This window comes from Stenella coeruleoalba (assembly GCF_951394435.1).
Source record: "Stenella coeruleoalba genome assembly, chromosome: 16".
NCBI lineage: Eukaryota > Metazoa > Chordata > Mammalia > Artiodactyla > Delphinidae > Stenella > Stenella coeruleoalba.
The window spans coordinates 62070693-62087415 of NC_137162.1; the positions used below are offsets into that span (position 1 = coordinate 62070693).

At 40.9% G+C, this 16723-nt stretch overlaps 1 protein-coding gene across 5 annotated transcripts; it reads left to right on the forward strand.

Annotated features, from left to right (window-relative positions):
• Positions 1–970: 970 nt before the first annotated feature.
• SAR1A (secretion associated Ras related GTPase 1A) lies at positions 971–15741 on the forward strand. 5 transcript variants are annotated; one of them, XM_079899613.1, is made up of 9 exons: positions 983–1080; positions 1482–1542; positions 4497–4639; positions 4879–4948; positions 5083–5202; positions 5633–5698; positions 8733–8836; positions 11945–12076; positions 13291–15740. In XM_079899613.1, exons 4-9 carry the CDS (start codon positions 4891–4893, stop codon positions 13405–13407), a joined length of 597 nt encoding a protein of 198 aa, XP_079755739.1. In that variant the 5' UTR covers positions 983–1080; positions 1482–1542; positions 4497–4639; positions 4879–4890; the 3' UTR covers positions 13408–15740. The 5 variants fall into 5 exon arrangements, with proteins under 5 accessions (XP_079755737.1, XP_079755739.1, XP_079755741.1 ...); XM_079899615.1 differs by lacking the exon at positions 4497–4639 and having other exon boundaries at positions 13291–15741; XM_079899612.1 differs by lacking the exon at positions 4497–4639 and having other exon boundaries at positions 4875–4948.
• The last annotated feature ends 982 nt before the right edge of the window (positions 15742–16723 follow it).

The following is a 16723-nucleotide window of genomic DNA, read 5'->3' on the forward strand; positions in this document are numbered from 1 at the left end:
GACTTATGTCTTTATTGGTCATTCAAGTGGGGCAAAGGAAATACCCTTTTAAAACTCAAGTAAACGGGGTGTTTGTCTCATAACCTGTCAGAGGAAACAAACTGTAATAAAAACACACACATAATAATTAATCCTATTAGTTCTTTTATAGGAATCAGGTTAAATTTGTAATTTTACTTACAGAAAATTGAGATCTTTATGATAGAGTCTTCCCATCCAAAAGCATCATTCATCTTTACATTTGACTCAGTTTTCTTATCTGTAAAATCGGAGTAATAATACCAATCTCATAGGGCTGTCCTCAGAATTAAATGTGAAAATGCAGGTGAAGGAACCAATGATTTGGTTTGGAAGTGATTTGCCACTTCCTAGGGTATGAACTCGGGCTTCGTTACCACAGTATTCTGAACTTCGGTTCTCATTTGTAAACTGGGGATAACAATAGTATCTGCTTCACAGGGCCGTAATGAAAGGGTCAAATGAAATGAGGCCTGCAAAGTACTCAGTGCACTCGAACATAAGTACTCAATAAATATTAGCTGTTCTTCTAGAAAACAGGCTATCCCAGGGAACTGCGATTTAACGCAGAAGCTCGCTGGGATCCATCTTAGGTCGAGGGCTCTGAGGTCAACTCTTCCTTCCGATAACCTACCTACCTGCCGGTCGCCACTTCTGATTTTCCCCCAGCGTCTGAGAACGCACTCGGTCGGATTTGAAGCCGTCTAGGTCCCCCGCGAGACTCCAGGACGACGCCCCCACCCTCCGGGGCACGGCGCTGCCACGTCTCGCGGTTCCTGCACTCCCTACGGGAGGAGGCGGGGCCAAGTCGGGCCCGCCCCCGAGGGTCTTCGTCTCGCCTGAGGCCCGCCCCTCCGCGGTCCCAGTCGCTGGTAGGGCGGCACCGGGTGTCAGAGCGACGTGACGCTGCGAAGGGGCGGGGGCGAGCACGCGCCCGGAAGTCCCGGGGGAGGAGGTGTTACGTATATCCGGCGAGTAGGTGGCGGTCCAGGGTGCTTCTGGGCTCTGTGCTCTGAGGGAGGGTCCAAGCCGCCCGCCGCCGCCGGAGGAGCCCCTTAGGCCGTGAGTCGGGGACCGCGGCGAAGGAGGGAGCCGGGGCCGGAGGGGCTGGGGTGGCCGGCGGAGAGGGTCGGGGCGGAGGCCGGCGCAGGCGGGATTTTGGGGGGGGAAGTGACACGCAGGCGGTTCTGTGGGGCCGCGGGACTCGTTCTGGGCGGGGACGGGCCGGCTTGGCCGGGTCTGCTCGGTCCCCTGCCGGCCTCTCGGGTATCGGGTCCATCAGCATTCCGCTCGGGGGTTTTGCAGCTGCTGGGCAGGATAACAGTTTTCCTGTCGGTACGGTGCGCTCTGGTTTACGAATCGGCTTCATATCCCCTGTCTCGGATGAGCTTCAGCCCTCGGTGGGGTGGATTGAAGTCCTTGATGATTATCCTTTTTTTTTTAATTTTATTTTTATTTTACAGATTCGGGGACTAAGGCTCGTTGAGGCACAGTGAATTGCCCAAGGCCCCGCAGATAGCAAGTGTGAGCGTTCGAACCAGATCTCCTGGCTCCTAGTCCAGGGCTCTCCCCACCCCCACTTCAGCTGTGTGTTATCATCTGCTGCTGTCCTGGGTCGAACCCCGTGTTTTCTTCTTCCACTTCCCCCTTTTTCCCCTCTCTCTTCAGTGCATGGAAAAAAATCTCTGTTAGTATTCTCCCTTGTTCTCGTCTTTTCTCCTTTACCGCGGTGCATCTGCTTAGGTTTTGACAGGGGGCTTTACATAGTTTTGACGTTTACTCTGTAGCCAAGCAGAGTTTACTCTGCAGCCAAGCATGAATAAGCATGCTCTGAGCATGAATAAGAAGTAATGAGTATGTATAAGAAGTGATGCATAGATTTTTTATTGGTTAATTGTCAGTCTAGTGCTCCTCCTTTTTATTTATTTGAATCAGTTAGTCCTGAAATTTGCAAATGTTAGTTTTAGGTACGTTGGCAGTGCTTTTGTTGGTAGTTAGAGCCCTTAGATTGTAGTCTAATTTGCCATAAGGTGCCATAAGGTGGTAAAGTGGATCAAGGATAGAAAAGGAATAAAATGCTAGTTATTAATATATCGTTCAGAAGTTGTGATGAGTTGTAAGGAAGAAAACAGCAGGTTATTATCTGTGTAGTTGGTGGTTTAAGGAAGCTTTATGTTTTTTTAAAGCATTTTTGTGATTTGCATTGGAATTTTATGTGATATTAACAGGAAGAGCTTTGGCTTTGGCATTAAAAGAGGAGGGTTTAAGTCCTGGCATTGTTACTTTTTCAGCTGAGCAGTCTTGGTTAAGCTAGCTAATCTAGGACCATCAGCATCCTCATCTTGTTAAATGAGGCTAAGGATTCCTACCTCATAGGGTTGGTGTGAGGCTGAAATGAGATATATGTGCAGGCACTGTATAAACTGAAAAATTACTCACGAGGGGGTACAAAGCCTAAGATCTCAAGGATGGAGGAGCCATCAGAGACATTTCCTTAACTTTGGGTAACAATACAGTGCAACTCTTTGGGTCCAGTAAGGGGTTTTATTATTTTTTAACATCACCTGAAGAGTTTCTTCAAGTACTTTCCGTAGATCATTTTGGAGGGAAGAATTATGGGACTTTTAAAGCAAGGATGTCAAGGGAGAATAAATTGGAAAGTCAAAGTAGTTCAGTTAACCGTGAAAAATTCCCTAAAATGGGCTGTTCCCCTTGTCACCTTGGGAGAATTTATCTAGTTGGGAATACTTCTAAAATGATGTAGTAAAACTTTACAAACTATCTAGAAAGTAATGACTGCAAACCAGTGTAATATAAATGAATATATAAGTGTTGGGTTTTAAAGTCGTAATCATTGGGAGTGACCTTAATGAGAGGTGCTCTCTAAAGGTGAGCCCTGCTTCTCCAAGTAGTAGCCGGAGAAAATAGAGAAGGATGACTGGTGTGGTGGGATTGCAGAGGAGAGGCACATTGTTCTTTTACTTAACCTGCAGTGGAAACTTAAGCACAGGAACTTTGTAAGTATATTTAAGTCATTGGACTTCTTAAAGTAGAGACAAGGTTTCCGGACAAAACTATTATTTAACATACTAAATTTGGTTTTTCTGCCAAAATATATTTTGATGTTACTGAAGAGGGGAAAAAACCTTATTTAGTATCCTTTTTTGGTTTTGGCTGCACAGCGCGGCATGCAGAATTTCCCTGAACAGAGATTGAACCCGTGCCCCTGCAGTGGAAGTACGGAGTCTTAACCACTGGACCACCGGGGAAATTCTAGGATCTTTCTATAAAAGCTTTTTCCTTCAGTCTCCATCCCACCCAAACTCCCAAGCTTCATTTGGCCCTTCTATGGTAAGAGCCATAGAAGATAAGCACTAAAGCAGTCCCTAAAGTTTACATGTGAGGCCACAGGCCTGATTTTAAAAAAACGCAGTAATTGGATGAAAAAGAAAATTAACACACACTGTCTCCATTTTTCAATTTCTTCTTCATCTAGCATTCTTTGAATGAAGAATATAGGTGGGTTTTTGTGGCTAACCCTTTTACAGTAAACTTCTGTTTACTTTTTTTTTTTTTTGGTGTGTGTGTGTGGTACACGGGCCTCTCACTGTTGTGGCCTCTCCTGTTGCGGAGCACAGGCTCCGGACGCGCAGGCTCAGTGGCCATGGCTCACGGGCCCAGCTGCTTCGCGGCATGTGGGATCCTCCCGGACCGGGGCACGAACCCGCGTGCCCTGCGTCGGCAGGCGGACTCTCAACCACTGCGCCACCAGGGAAGCCCTGTTTACTTTTTTTTAAAAACAAAACTTCAGCAAATTTGTTTGATAACAGTTGGCCACCTTGTGTTCAGGTGTTCTTGCTGATGAAGAGGAGTGAAAATGGGGGATCATCCTTTTTTCTGCACCAAATCTGAGATACTGAGGCAGAAGTTCAGTGTGATCAGGACATGCTGACTCTGAGAAACCTTAACACCCACCATTAGCTCTAGATCCTACCCTCTTAACATTCAGAGGTCCTCTTGCTTATTCCCCAGTGTATGTAGACCTTTTAGGAGCTTCGGGTCATCTTCTGTTTTGTCTAGGCTTATGGGAAACAGTAGAAAAAGTGGTGTTAATATCAGTATTGAGGTATGTACTTGGCTAGGAACCTACCTCTATGCCCTGAATGAGTATTGTTATTTTAAGAAAGTCCATATTTGTAAAATGGGTTTGGTAGGTGTTGATTATTCACATTATGATCGGATTCTCTTATCTCTTCATGGCTCTCCATTATAGTGATATCATCTTTTTTTAAGTTGAGATACATATTATAAGAGGGGTTAAACAAATATTAAGAAGAGATAGCATTGGTAAATGGAGCAGTGCAAATTGTGCCAGCCAGTAGGATTTTGGTGACCTTGTTTTTTAGAGTTGTTTGCAAGGATGGGTTAATATGCTTTTCATTCAGGTTAATATGCCTTTATTCTTATTTTCTACTTAGTGCATCATTGTGACATTTTGATCCAGATTATTGATGGGGCTGATTTCCTAGAAGTTTTGCTAACTGGTAGACAGCAGTGGTGTATCTAGGGAATGCAAATGAGCAGCTGCCTGGAGGAGTGAATCACACAGCAAAGGAGGAAAGTATCTTTAACTCCTAGTCTTCTGAGTATCATAGATTGGAAACGTAGAAAACCAGAAGTTTGTGCAGATCTGAGGACCCCAGAGACTTCCCTCCAGAGTGCACAATCCTTTGTTTTCTTATGCCCCAAAACATGGGACTGTAAACATGCATCAGGGCCAGTGAATGAGAGTTAACTTCTCCGAAATATACTAGCATTCAGAAAGCTAATGTTTGCTGCTTTCCTATTTTATACAGGTAGTAAGCATTAATAATGTCTTTCATCTTTGAGTGGCTCTACAATGGCTTCAGCAGTGTGCTCCAGTTCCTAGGTAAAGCCATTTCCTTGAAATATATCATAGGTTTCAAACTATGTGTATTTCCTGTAACCATTTAAATGTTGATACAAGTAGGCTTTGGTGTGTAGAGAGAAAATTATGTTAACTTTTGGTTTTTTCTTTTTTAGGACTCTACAAGAAATCTGGAAAACTTGTATTCTTGGGTTTAGACAATGCAGGCAAAACCACTCTTCTACACATGCTCAAAGATGACAGATTGGGCCAACATGTTCCAACATTACATCCGAGTAGGTTTGAAAATACCCGGTGACCTTTTGATATTTGAGGGTCAGTGTCAGGGCTGTAGGATGAATCCCAAGTTGATTCAGTTCTGTTATTAACTGAAGCCCCAAAAGACAGCTTACTTGAAAAAAATTCCTTATAGTATACACTCAGGTCAAATACCCATAAATCTAAACCTCTGGAACTTTGTCACTATCTGTTCTCACTAGTCCTGCAATGGGACACATCTCCCATATCTACTTCTAAGGAGCAGCAAACACCTTGGAGGAAAAGAGACTTGTTGGCTTTTTAGAATTATTTAAGAGTGTTTTCACCGTTGTATCCTTTTCTTTACATAGTGAAAGCTTCATTAGGTTTTGCATTTGTATTGGATTAGAATACTGGTAGTTGGGCCTTGTTGGATGGAGAAGTTTATTTTCTTCCTTTATTTTTCAGCATCAGAAGAGCTGACAATTGCTGGAATGACTTTTACAACTTTTGATCTTGGTGGGCATGAACAAGGTAAGAGATGGTTCAGTGGAAGGGTGGTTGACTTCTGGTTCATTTTGTTCCCCTTTTTTAAAGCAGTGTGTCATATATACCTTTTAAATTGCTTGAGATCTTACTTAATGAAGTTGTTTTATTCACTTATTTTTAAGTAATTTCAAACTTGCCAAAAGTTGCATAAATAATACAGAGAACTCCCCTCCTTTATAACTTTTGCCCAAATTTATTAGTCTCCCTCTCTGTGTAAAACATGTTAATATTTATTTTTCTTGACCCTTTTGTGAGTTCATCATGTTCTTTTACTCCTTAAATACTTTAATGCATGTTCCCTAATAACAGGAATATTCCCTTATATAATCATAATAATTATCAGACCCAGGAAGCTTTATTTGTCTACTCTATAGTGTATATTCCCTTTTTTTGTCATTTGTTCTAATAATCTCCTTTATAGCATTTTTCCTCTTATGCAAGATCCATTACAGTATCACATATTGAATTTAATCATGTCTTTCTTGTATCTGTTATTCAATGGAGTTAAAGTATGTAGGAAATTAAGTTATTTGTAAGTAATTTTAAATTTGTCAAAAGTTGCAAAAATAATACAGTGACTATTTGTGACCACCGTGATCTGAATTGATTTTTTGTATACTCTCCCCATTTTGGGCCGTTGGTGGAACATTTTCTTCTGCCTTCTTGCTCTCCATTTGGTTCCCAGTTCTTGTCAGGTGTTTTGGAGATATGCAGAATGGGGCATCTTTATCCGATCAATGCCCACTTTACATTTGGCAAGACTCTAGGCTTCGGAGTAAAACATTTAAGATGTGGGAATAAATATTCTGGGACGGTAGAAGAAAGAACCTATTGAGATTCTGTCAGGTTTACTCATTTGTTATCAAATTGAGTTGAGATGTCTCCTTTTGGAGCATTATGTTATTAGGTTGAATCTAATACAGTTTTTTTTAAAGTGTAGTTTAAAAAAAGTAGAATATTGGTAATTGTAAATGTAAAGTCAGATAATTTTAGCTAGAAGGCTGAGAAGAGATCCAAATAATTTTATAGTCAGTGATTTCATTAACGTATAATTACATTTATTTTATTCATTTATTATTTATATCCTACAAAATCATTTATGTAGTATGAGCACCATCACATAAAATACCTATACAGAAGAAAGATTGAAAGAAAGTACACAGAAACATTAGCAGTGGCTGTGTATTGATGGAGGATTATAGATTATCTTGTTTCCTTTTTTTCTTTAATGAGCTTGTATTATTTCCATTTGGGTAGGGATGGGTGTATGGTCTCTTTTCTGCTTCTTTCAAAAGTATTTGTAACTGCTTACAAATTTAAATTCAGAGATAACACGGTTATAAGCTGAACTGAGACCATCTGGAGAATGCAGAAGGAGTAGGTGTTTTTAGACACCTGAACTGGGAATTGTGTATTATTTGGTGTGATAAATTTAGCTTTCAGGTTTTGATAGAGAAGGGAAATGCGTTTTTGTACAGATGGTCCCCAACTTAATGATGGTTCGACTTAAGATTTTTTGACTTTATCGTGATGCAAAAGTGATACGTATTCAGTAGAAACTGTACTTCAGATTTTGAATTTTGATCTCTTTCCAGGCTAGCCACGTATGGTATTGTACCATACATAGTCTCTCATCATGCTGGGCAGTTCCCAGTCAGCCATGTGATCCTGAGGGTAAACAACTGATATACTTACAACCATTCTGCACCAATGCAACCATTCTCTTTTCCACTTTCAGTACAGTGTTCAATAAATTACATGAGAGATTCAACACATTATAAAATAGGTTTTGTGTTAGATGATTTTGCCCAACTGTAGGCTGATGTAAGTGTTCTGAGCACTTTTAAGGTAGGCTGGGCTAAGCTCTGTTTGGTAGGTGTATTAAATGCATTTTCGACTTATGAGATTTTCAATTTACGATCGATTTATCGGGACATAACCCCATTGTTAGTCAAGAAAAATCTGTACATAGTTCTGTTTTGTTTGAGGAAAATTTAATTAACAGAAACACATTTTCATGATAACCTAGCCACCATTTTACACAAATTACTAAAATGCTATACATTTGGAGGTTTCCTTTTTTTTTGGTATAACTTAAAAATTTTAACTTATGCAAGTAGTCCAGGATCAATGTCACAAATTCAGTATACAATCAGTATTCAAATATGGGAGGTAAAAGTGAAATTCCCCAACCTCCCCTTCCCAGTCCCACTCTTCAGAGGTAACCATTGTTAAATGTTTGATGATTTTAGACACCGAGAGATGCTTCCTTAATCATCCCATTGAAAGGACCAGAAACGAATGGCTTAGAAATTATAATACAATTAAAGCATTACTTCCCAGACCATTATCATTTCATGTCATAAACAAAAAAATAAAATTTATAGGGCACACTGGGTTAAATAAGGAAACTGAGGTAATTGGCCTGGGAACTTCAACCACCTGTCAAGCCTAGTCTCCCTATGGGCTGCGTGGATGAATGTGTCAGTACGCTTACACATTGGTTACTTAGGAACACATTGGTTACTTGGGACGAAAGTTATATTGAAAAGTAATTTGCATCCTGATATTTTAACTCAGAGGTTGCAAACTAAAATGGCTCCAGGGGTGAGGTAGGTCATTTAAGTGAGTGAAATTGGGAGTAAGTAGGGAGTGGTGGTAACTTTTTCAGACTGAAGAACTGAGACCTCATCTAAAGGGGTAGCCACCACTCAGTTCCAGCTGATTATTATCCATCCGGCATGTGGATAGATAGGCATGGGATATCCAGATGTTGCACTTTTTCAGAAAGTCAGGCAGAAAACCTTGATTTTCAGATTTTAAAAAATCAGATTCAGTTCATGGACCATCAGTTTATATCCTCTGTTCTGACTTAATATTGGCTAGGGTTTGGAGAATCTATACAGAGTCTAATGCTATTGAAACCTGGCCAGGATTTGTCTACTTTATAGACCATTAGGTTATTCATTTTCAGTACATATGTTTTTAAATTGATGTAACTGCAAACTTTGTCTTTTAGCCCGTCGAGTTTGGAAAAATTATCTCCCCGCAATTAATGGGATTGTCTTTCTGGTGGACTGTGCAGATCATCCTCGACTCATGGAATCCAAAGTTGAGCTTAATGTATGTTTATATTTTTTCCTTTCTTGGCCTCTGTTTAAGAAATACAGCTCAGTAGTGCTAATACTTAATCATTCCAGTTAACATTTGGTAAAAGTCCTAGTTGCAGGAAGAAAGTGTTTTAAAATCTAAGACATTGCTTTTCGATGTTCTGAGGAAACTTGGCTTGAACACGAGTAAATTAACTTTGCTTATATCTATCATAGGGTGACTCTTTGTGCAGTTTGCTCAGGACACTCCTCAGTTAATGCCTGTTTTCCCAGCATAATTAACGTCTTTCCCTTTCACATAGCACATATGTTCACTGTTTATGAAGTGTTGGCATAGTGAAACCTTAAAGGAGATATTAGTGTTCTTTGCGTTTTTGAATCTGTGTTCTCAGGTTGTGCCTGCCCACTCTTGCACTGAGTGACTTGTCAGACCTTAATAGTCTGTTCTGTCTTCAGTTTCAGTCACGTGCAGTGTTTGATACTAACTAGGACTCACCTCAAGTTTCTTCCTTTCTCAACATTGCATTTTCTTGGCTTGATAATTTCTGTAATGTTGCCTTTGTAATGCCTACTGTGTTACCCTGTGCCTTAGTCTTTCTCTTTGATTTACAACTCTCTCTCTGCATTTTTGTTCCTGGCAATTTGAACCTCTCAGGTTTAAGTATGTTTGTTGAATCTGAAGCTCTAGTCTCATGGAGAATCGCCTACAGGGCAGTCCTTCCCTTACTTGACCCCTTGGCACTGGTCATTCTCTCTCTAAATTCCCCTTTACATTCTTGGTTTTGGTGCTTTCTCTCTGGCTGATACTTCTCAGACTCTTTCACAAGCACCCATTCCCCTGCTTAGCCCTTAAATCTTGGTGCTTTCCCAGGCTGGTCCAGGCTTCTCCCATTCCTTCATCTGCAACCCACATGCCAGTGACTCCCAGATGGATTTCTCTTGTTTAAACCTCTCTTGTGCTGCAGCCTCATACATAATGCTACTTATTAGAAACTCTACCTACCATTTCTGTTCTCCCAGAATGGAACTGTTCATTTTCCCTCATCTACGTGGACATGCAGTGAATTACTGTAGATTCCACCACCACCCTGCCATATACTAATGCTGGAAGGAACTTACTCAGACTTGTCTTTGCCCTACTTAATATTCTTGAATAGGTCTCTTACCACTTTGGTGATAAAATCCACAGATCTTTTGCTTAGCACATAAGATCTTTCATGATCTTTCCTCGTTTATTTCTTCAGCTTTTCTCTCTATTGCCTACCTTGATCTACATTCCAAACTTAGATAACAACTTGTTTTCCCTTGCGTATGCAGAAGTAACTGTCTCTGCCTGGTTTTCTCACCTGACCCTTACCCCATTTTGCTGGTAAATTTCTAAATGTCCTTTTAAGAGATTTCAGAGTTCAGGTATGACTGCTTCTGGGAAGCCTTCTCTGACCTCTCAGACTGTTAAACTCTCCATCTTATCAGTGTCTGTTGTCTTTGCTGATTTTCTTTTAGGACTCTCCCATCAGACTGTGAACTTAGATGGTAGGGACCTTGTCTTATTTCTTTGTGAAACCCCTGTACCTAGTAAAGCCTCGGGCACATAATACGCACTTTGTTAGTATTTAATGAATGAATGACATTCTTACTCTGATTTTGTATAACATTTCCTGGAACTTGAGATGTTCAAAGTAGGTTTCTCTTCAACTCTGCTCTTCTTTCCTAGCTTTTCCTGTCAGTGAAATAGATTCCCAGGCTTGAAATCTCTGCCAGCTTCGACTCCTGTGTTATCTGTCTTATCATTTAGATATCAGTCTCTTCACTTTTTTCTCCAGAATGCCTGCTGCACTATTCATTACATGCTGCTAGCTTAGGTTAGATCATCATCCCTTACCTGAGCACCACAGGTAGATACTGTTTGCAAATTCATTGTACTAAAAGTGTAGATTCTATCTAATAATTTCTGGATTGGGGGTCTTTGGGATCTATTGTAGCTTACTTCTCAGACTGGCACTAATGCTTGTCATCCCTTCCCAACCCATTTACTCTGTCAACACATGTCACCATAAATGCTTTAATCGAGCCAGGTGATACTCCATGTGGCTTCCTGAATTCTTTTCCTGCTGTAAAGCCATTGCTTATATTCTTCCTTCTTTGGATTCTGCCTGTCCACACGCTGCCCCTCCTTCAGAGTCCAGTTTAGTTTCCACATCTTCACTAAGACTTTCCTCAAGCCCACATTGCCATTTTATTTTCCTGAACGTCTTTTAATATTTATATTCTCTTCCTATTCATTGCAACACTTAATCATCCACTTGCCTTGCTTTGCTGACAGATGAATATAGAGTGAGGATTTCTTGAGCCAGGGATATGTCTTACCTTTCCTTTTTTTTTAAATTTTATTTATTTATTTATGGCTGTGTTGGGTCTTCGTTTCTGTGCGAGGGCTTTCTCTAGTTGCGGCAAGCAGGGGCCACTCTTCATCGCAGTGCGCGGGCCTCTCACTATCGCAGCCTCTCTCGTTGCGGAGTACAGGCTCCAGATGCGCAGGCTCAGTAGTTGTGGCTCACAGACCCAGTTGCTCCGTGGCATGTGGGATCTTCCCAGACCAGGGCTCGAACCCGTGTCCCGTGCATTGGCAGGCAAATTCTCAACCACTGTGCCACCAGGGAAGCCCCTTACCTTTCCTTTTGTCTTCCTCTCAGTGTCAGAGATAGTGCTTTGTGCACATGGGACATCTAGTGTATATCTGGGGACTCTGGTAGTCATCTTTGAGGCTCTGTAGCCAGAGCTTTGTTCTTCTAGGACAGTGCTCAGGGGAGAGCTGAGGATGGCTTGTGGCTGAGTGATTTAGCTCAGAGTTAAGGTTGGGCAGTTTTGCTGCCTTGCAAATAGACACAGCTTTACATTATAATTGTTTTGAAGCTGTTAGGGGATTTCTAACTAATGTCAAGGTAATTTTTAGGGGCTATAATGTCAAGATTAACTTTTAGTTAATCACTCAGGTATAAATATGGTCAGATTTTCACTTTACATTTGATACCTTATAGACAAGTGAAAGTCAAAGTTGTTTTCATTATTTGGTGGGCTTTTATAGATTCCTCACTCAACCCATTTTTTATCTTGTCTTTAGGCTTTAATGACTGATGAAACAATATCCAACGTGCCAATCCTTATCTTGGGTAACAAAATTGACAGAACAGATGCAATCAGTGAAGAAAAACTGCGTGAGATATTTGGGCTTTATGGACAGACCACAGGAAAGGCAAGAGAAGAATCTTCAGGGGACATATTATAAAGGAAATTCACAGCTTGTGAAACATTCATGTTGTGCTATCTAGATTTTACTTGTCTTTCAAAAGTAACTGGGCTTAGTATTTGTTTAACTAGAGGTGATTTTAGACTCTCTCAAGGCAGGAGCATGTTCTTTTTTTAACTGTTTTCTAATGAGAGTTTCCTCGGGTATATAAGGATGAAGGAAATGGTAGAAAAAGCAAACTTGTCATTTTAAGAATTTTCTGACTGTCTTTCAAATCCAGTTCTGAGAAATCAATTTTGAAAGCCCTCCTTAGCCAGAAATTTTTTTCCACTGGAAATTTCAGATTATGAAGAGTGATCATTTATATCACTTTCCAAGCATTGAAATCAGAGCACTGGGTTATCCTCAGTGCTCCTTGCTGAAAGAGGTAGGACTGTTACCTCTATTTTGAAGATGAGGAAACTCTGAGAGTTATTGGATCAGGTCTACACAGCAAGTCAGTGATGGAATCAGGAATAGAACCCAAGTCTTCCAGGTCAGTAGGTTATGCTGTTTCCAGTAGGAAGGAGAACCCTGTTGCAGAAAAGTATGCTTGGGAGAGAAAAATCTAGAACAGCCATAATTACAGGAATCCTGGTCTTTTGGGCTTGGGGTTTTGGCATATTTTATTTTTTTAAATGTCCTTTTCTGGGATCTTTAACTTCCTGACTTTTTTGCATGGCTCCTTAGTCTTGCTTCTTCTTGGTTATCTAGTTCTTTCTAGAAATGCTTCCTTTAATTAATTAAGTTTTCCCTCTTACAGGCACATGAATTTTTAATTTTCTTAATGTAACCTGTCATTAGTGTATATTTCTGAATGCTTGTGTTAATGAGGATGTCCTTATGTCTAAGGAGTCCTGGATTTCTTTTGTCCATGAAAGAGCCTGCTGGTTCTGTGGGTCCCAGTGGCCTTTTTCTTGGTTTGCTGCCATAGCTTTCCAGATGCATGTTGGTGTGTTCAAAGCAAAGGCTCTTCACAATGAGAGGGAGAACCTGGTAATAGGACTGGGCTGCTTATCTGTCCTGAAAGCACAAACCCCAATGGCCTTGACCACATTTCTGTAATTAATCCCTACTCAGATTTGCTTTTGAGGGAAAGAGAAAGTGATTTTTGTTGTCACCCTTTCAAGCTTTTCCACCTGGAGACGCTAATGGACCTTTCTTGATTTTGCCTCCCCTAGGGGAATGTGACCCTGAAGGAGCTGAATGCCCGCCCTATGGAAGTGTTCATGTGCAGTGTGCTCAAGAGGCAAGGCTATGGCGAGGGCTTCCGTTGGCTCTCCCAGTATATTGACTGATGTTTGGACAGTGAAAATAAAAGAGTTTTACTTCTCTGGACTGATCCTATTCACAGCTTCCTCATGAACTTTTCTAATAGAACAAGGAAAGCTCTCCAACCATGTCTGGCGTTGAGAAGCCAAGAGTCTCTGTCAGCTCTCTCATCGCCCAGTGGTGACATGTGCTCTTCTCCACACTGTTGGGAGGTAACGCTGCCCCACGTGCTGGTGCAGGTCAGTACCCCGGGACTTGGAAGTGGCAGGATTTGCCAGGTAGAGCTGTGTGCCATCATGGAGCACCTGGAAAGAAAAACACGTCTCACCACTGTGGTTGATTTCAAAAGAAAGTGATTCTATTTTTTAAAGAAAGTGTTATTAGTGTAATTGGTGACCCTCCTAATAACTTTTTGAGTTCACAATTTACTTGGTCCAGAGTTTGCTTTTTTTTTTTTTTAACTAGTGAATGGCATTTAGATACTTCATAAAATTATGCACAGATACACGTTGGAGGCCAGAGCTCAGTCAAATGAACAGCAGGCTGGTGAGAGAGGCTCCCCTCTCACTAACTGCCTTGTAGTAGGTGGCACCACCTTGTGCACAGAGCACTAGGAAAGGGCAGAACCCCGGCCGTGCAGTTAAGGCCAGTTCCCACAGTCTCAGGCTACCGTCATTCCTCATCCCAGCATGCATAGCAGATTGTTCACTGCGGAGGAGTTAATTGTAGAGTGGGTTGTTATTATTTTTACTCATAAAGTTACAAATTTTAGCCAGTCTTTACTTTTATGTAGTTGTGAAATTTCATTTCCCTCTGTAGCACCTTTTTCATTTTCAGTCGTAAAAGTGACTTTTGCCTCATGAAAGACTTGAGAACACATCCCTTGTTGTCATACACTGCAGGTGTGTCTCAGCCATTTTTGCAGATTCTAGGGGAAATTTTTCTGACTAGGAGAGTCACACAGGATGAAGTTAACAGCTTAAGGGCTCTTAATTCTGTGAGTTGAGAACTTAAAAATCTGGTATTGTAGCATTTGTTTGAATCTAGGAAAGATTCATTCATTGGGCTTTAAAATTTCCACTTGCAGAATTTGGTTTCTTTATTGGACTCTTCATGAGCTCTATTTTTTTAAATTGGTTATCAACTTATTTTTGATGTTAAAGGTTAACATCTGTAGCTTTTCCAGATTTTTTGGGGTGGGGTGGGGGCGGTGTTAGGAAATTGCCTTTCTCCAGTCCAGAAATAATCTGGGGAAACTCTAAGCCAAGAACTTTGTGTTGAGCTGTTCTTTTGGGCCAGCATCACTTGTCAGTAAGCACCTGGTATAAAAGCCTCAGCATCCCCAGTAGTGTGATGAGGATTATTTTTATAGCATTCCATTTTCCTAATGCCACGTGTGAAATTGGATTATCATGATCTTAACCAATATTTTACCCTTGTAATAAAGGATGAAGGGATAGGAGATGGTCTCCATGTGGGAGGATATCTTCATTCATTTTTCCTTTAATGAAAGATAAGAGGTATTTTCCTCAAAACTGAAAATTGTAATTCTGAGGTGTATTTGCAGAGGCCTGAACTAAATTCAGTGGATTGTTGCTTCTAATATGAGGGCGGGGAAGGTGTGGATAATGTATTCCTGGGGTGAGAGAGTATCGTTCTTTAGTTGGATTTCCCAGGTGAGTACTGAAGAATGTTTCCCATTCTTCAGTACTCACCTGTTGGGAAAGCATGCTTTTTCACTGCTAGGTACCAAATGCAGAGGCTCAGTGAAGTATAAAGCTGGGAAGAGCATGCCTTTCATTTATTAGCAAGCATAGCTGGTTTGGAAAGGGGTTAAAGCCTTAAGTGAACAAATCTAGCTAACAGTGAATGAACTAGGTAGTTAACTTGCATACTTCTAATTTTCTTTGGCTAAAGGTAACCCATACTTCTCTCTCCAGAGATACGAGAGGTATGATTGCTTCAGTGTTAGTTTTCTGGTTTTTGGGTTTTTTTTTTTATATTTGTCCCTAATCACTTTTTAGCAAGCTAGAAAACTGGATTCTACACAGGGCAGCTCTTTGTGAAGGTGGTTTATTTTGGCCACTGGAGAAAGAGTCGGGATTGAAAAATCAAGTGGCAGCAGTCTATTTCTTGTCCCACAGAAATAATATAGAGGAAAGAAGCCGCTGTGAGGAACTTGCTCGACAGTTAGGGTCAGAGCTTTGTACTGGAACTCCCATGAATTGAGACTTTTCATTCTGTTTTATCAGAGTGCATATATGTCCTATTTCAGGAAAAGTAAAACAGTCATTTACAAAAGAAAGTCAATCTGTATCCTAAGCGTTTTAATAAAAAGTTAAAACAAATTTGGTATCTTGCTCCTTTTTTTGGCATTGGTTTGTTCTGAGTATGAACATAGCATGACATTTGTTGTGGGGGGTGTGGCAAAAGTTCTTCCATACTTACGGGAAGAAATATTTACAACGGGTATGAGAGACAGACTTTGCTACAGGGGGGCATGGAGTATGGGTGGAAAGGCCAGGCCAATTTACACATTCCACTGGAAGTAATAAATTTAGTACCGTTTGAGAGCCTTAGAACATGCAGTGGTCCCAGGACTGGTGATCATTTATGCAACAGGAAGGACATGGCAGACTTTTGAACAAAATCTGTTAACATGCTAGCAAGGACTGGGTCCAGTTTAGCTGTGTTTCATCATTTGATACAAAATTGGAGAGAATCCGGTTGAATGCTACATTTGACAAAATAGAAGTAATGAAACCTGTGCTTGTGCATTTACTAGGCTTGTAGGAAGCTTTGCTTTTAAAAAACCCAAATGAGGTTCTAAAACTAAAGTACTGGAATAAAACAGAATGGGAAGCAAAATGCACCAGGTTCTTTTTGACTGAGTATTAAATTACTGGAGGCATCGAGATTGAAACTAACACAGTGGAATGATGCCATGGGTTTTACGCTTATATGGGTTTGTGTCATTTGAGTCAGAGCAGTACATGAAAATTAAAGGCTGAGTCAATGAGCCCAGCACTAGGGGGTCTCACCTTGGCTGTTGACTGTGACTTGGGACTCCACTGTGATGTGCCGTAAACAAAAACATGCAAACAGTTCATGCTGGAGGCTTGGGCGTCATTAAGGGAGAATCACTGGACTCCAGAGAGAGAGAAGCAATTGCTAGGAAGTTGGATAGTTAATAGGTTTTACTGCGATCAAGCCATCTTCTATGTCAGAACCAAAAGAAGACAGTACCTGCTATAGGAAGACTGCTGATTTCAGTCCTGCCTCATGCTATAATGGATCATCATTCTCCTTTCTCAAACAGGTTTGTGTCACTGGGAGCATTGA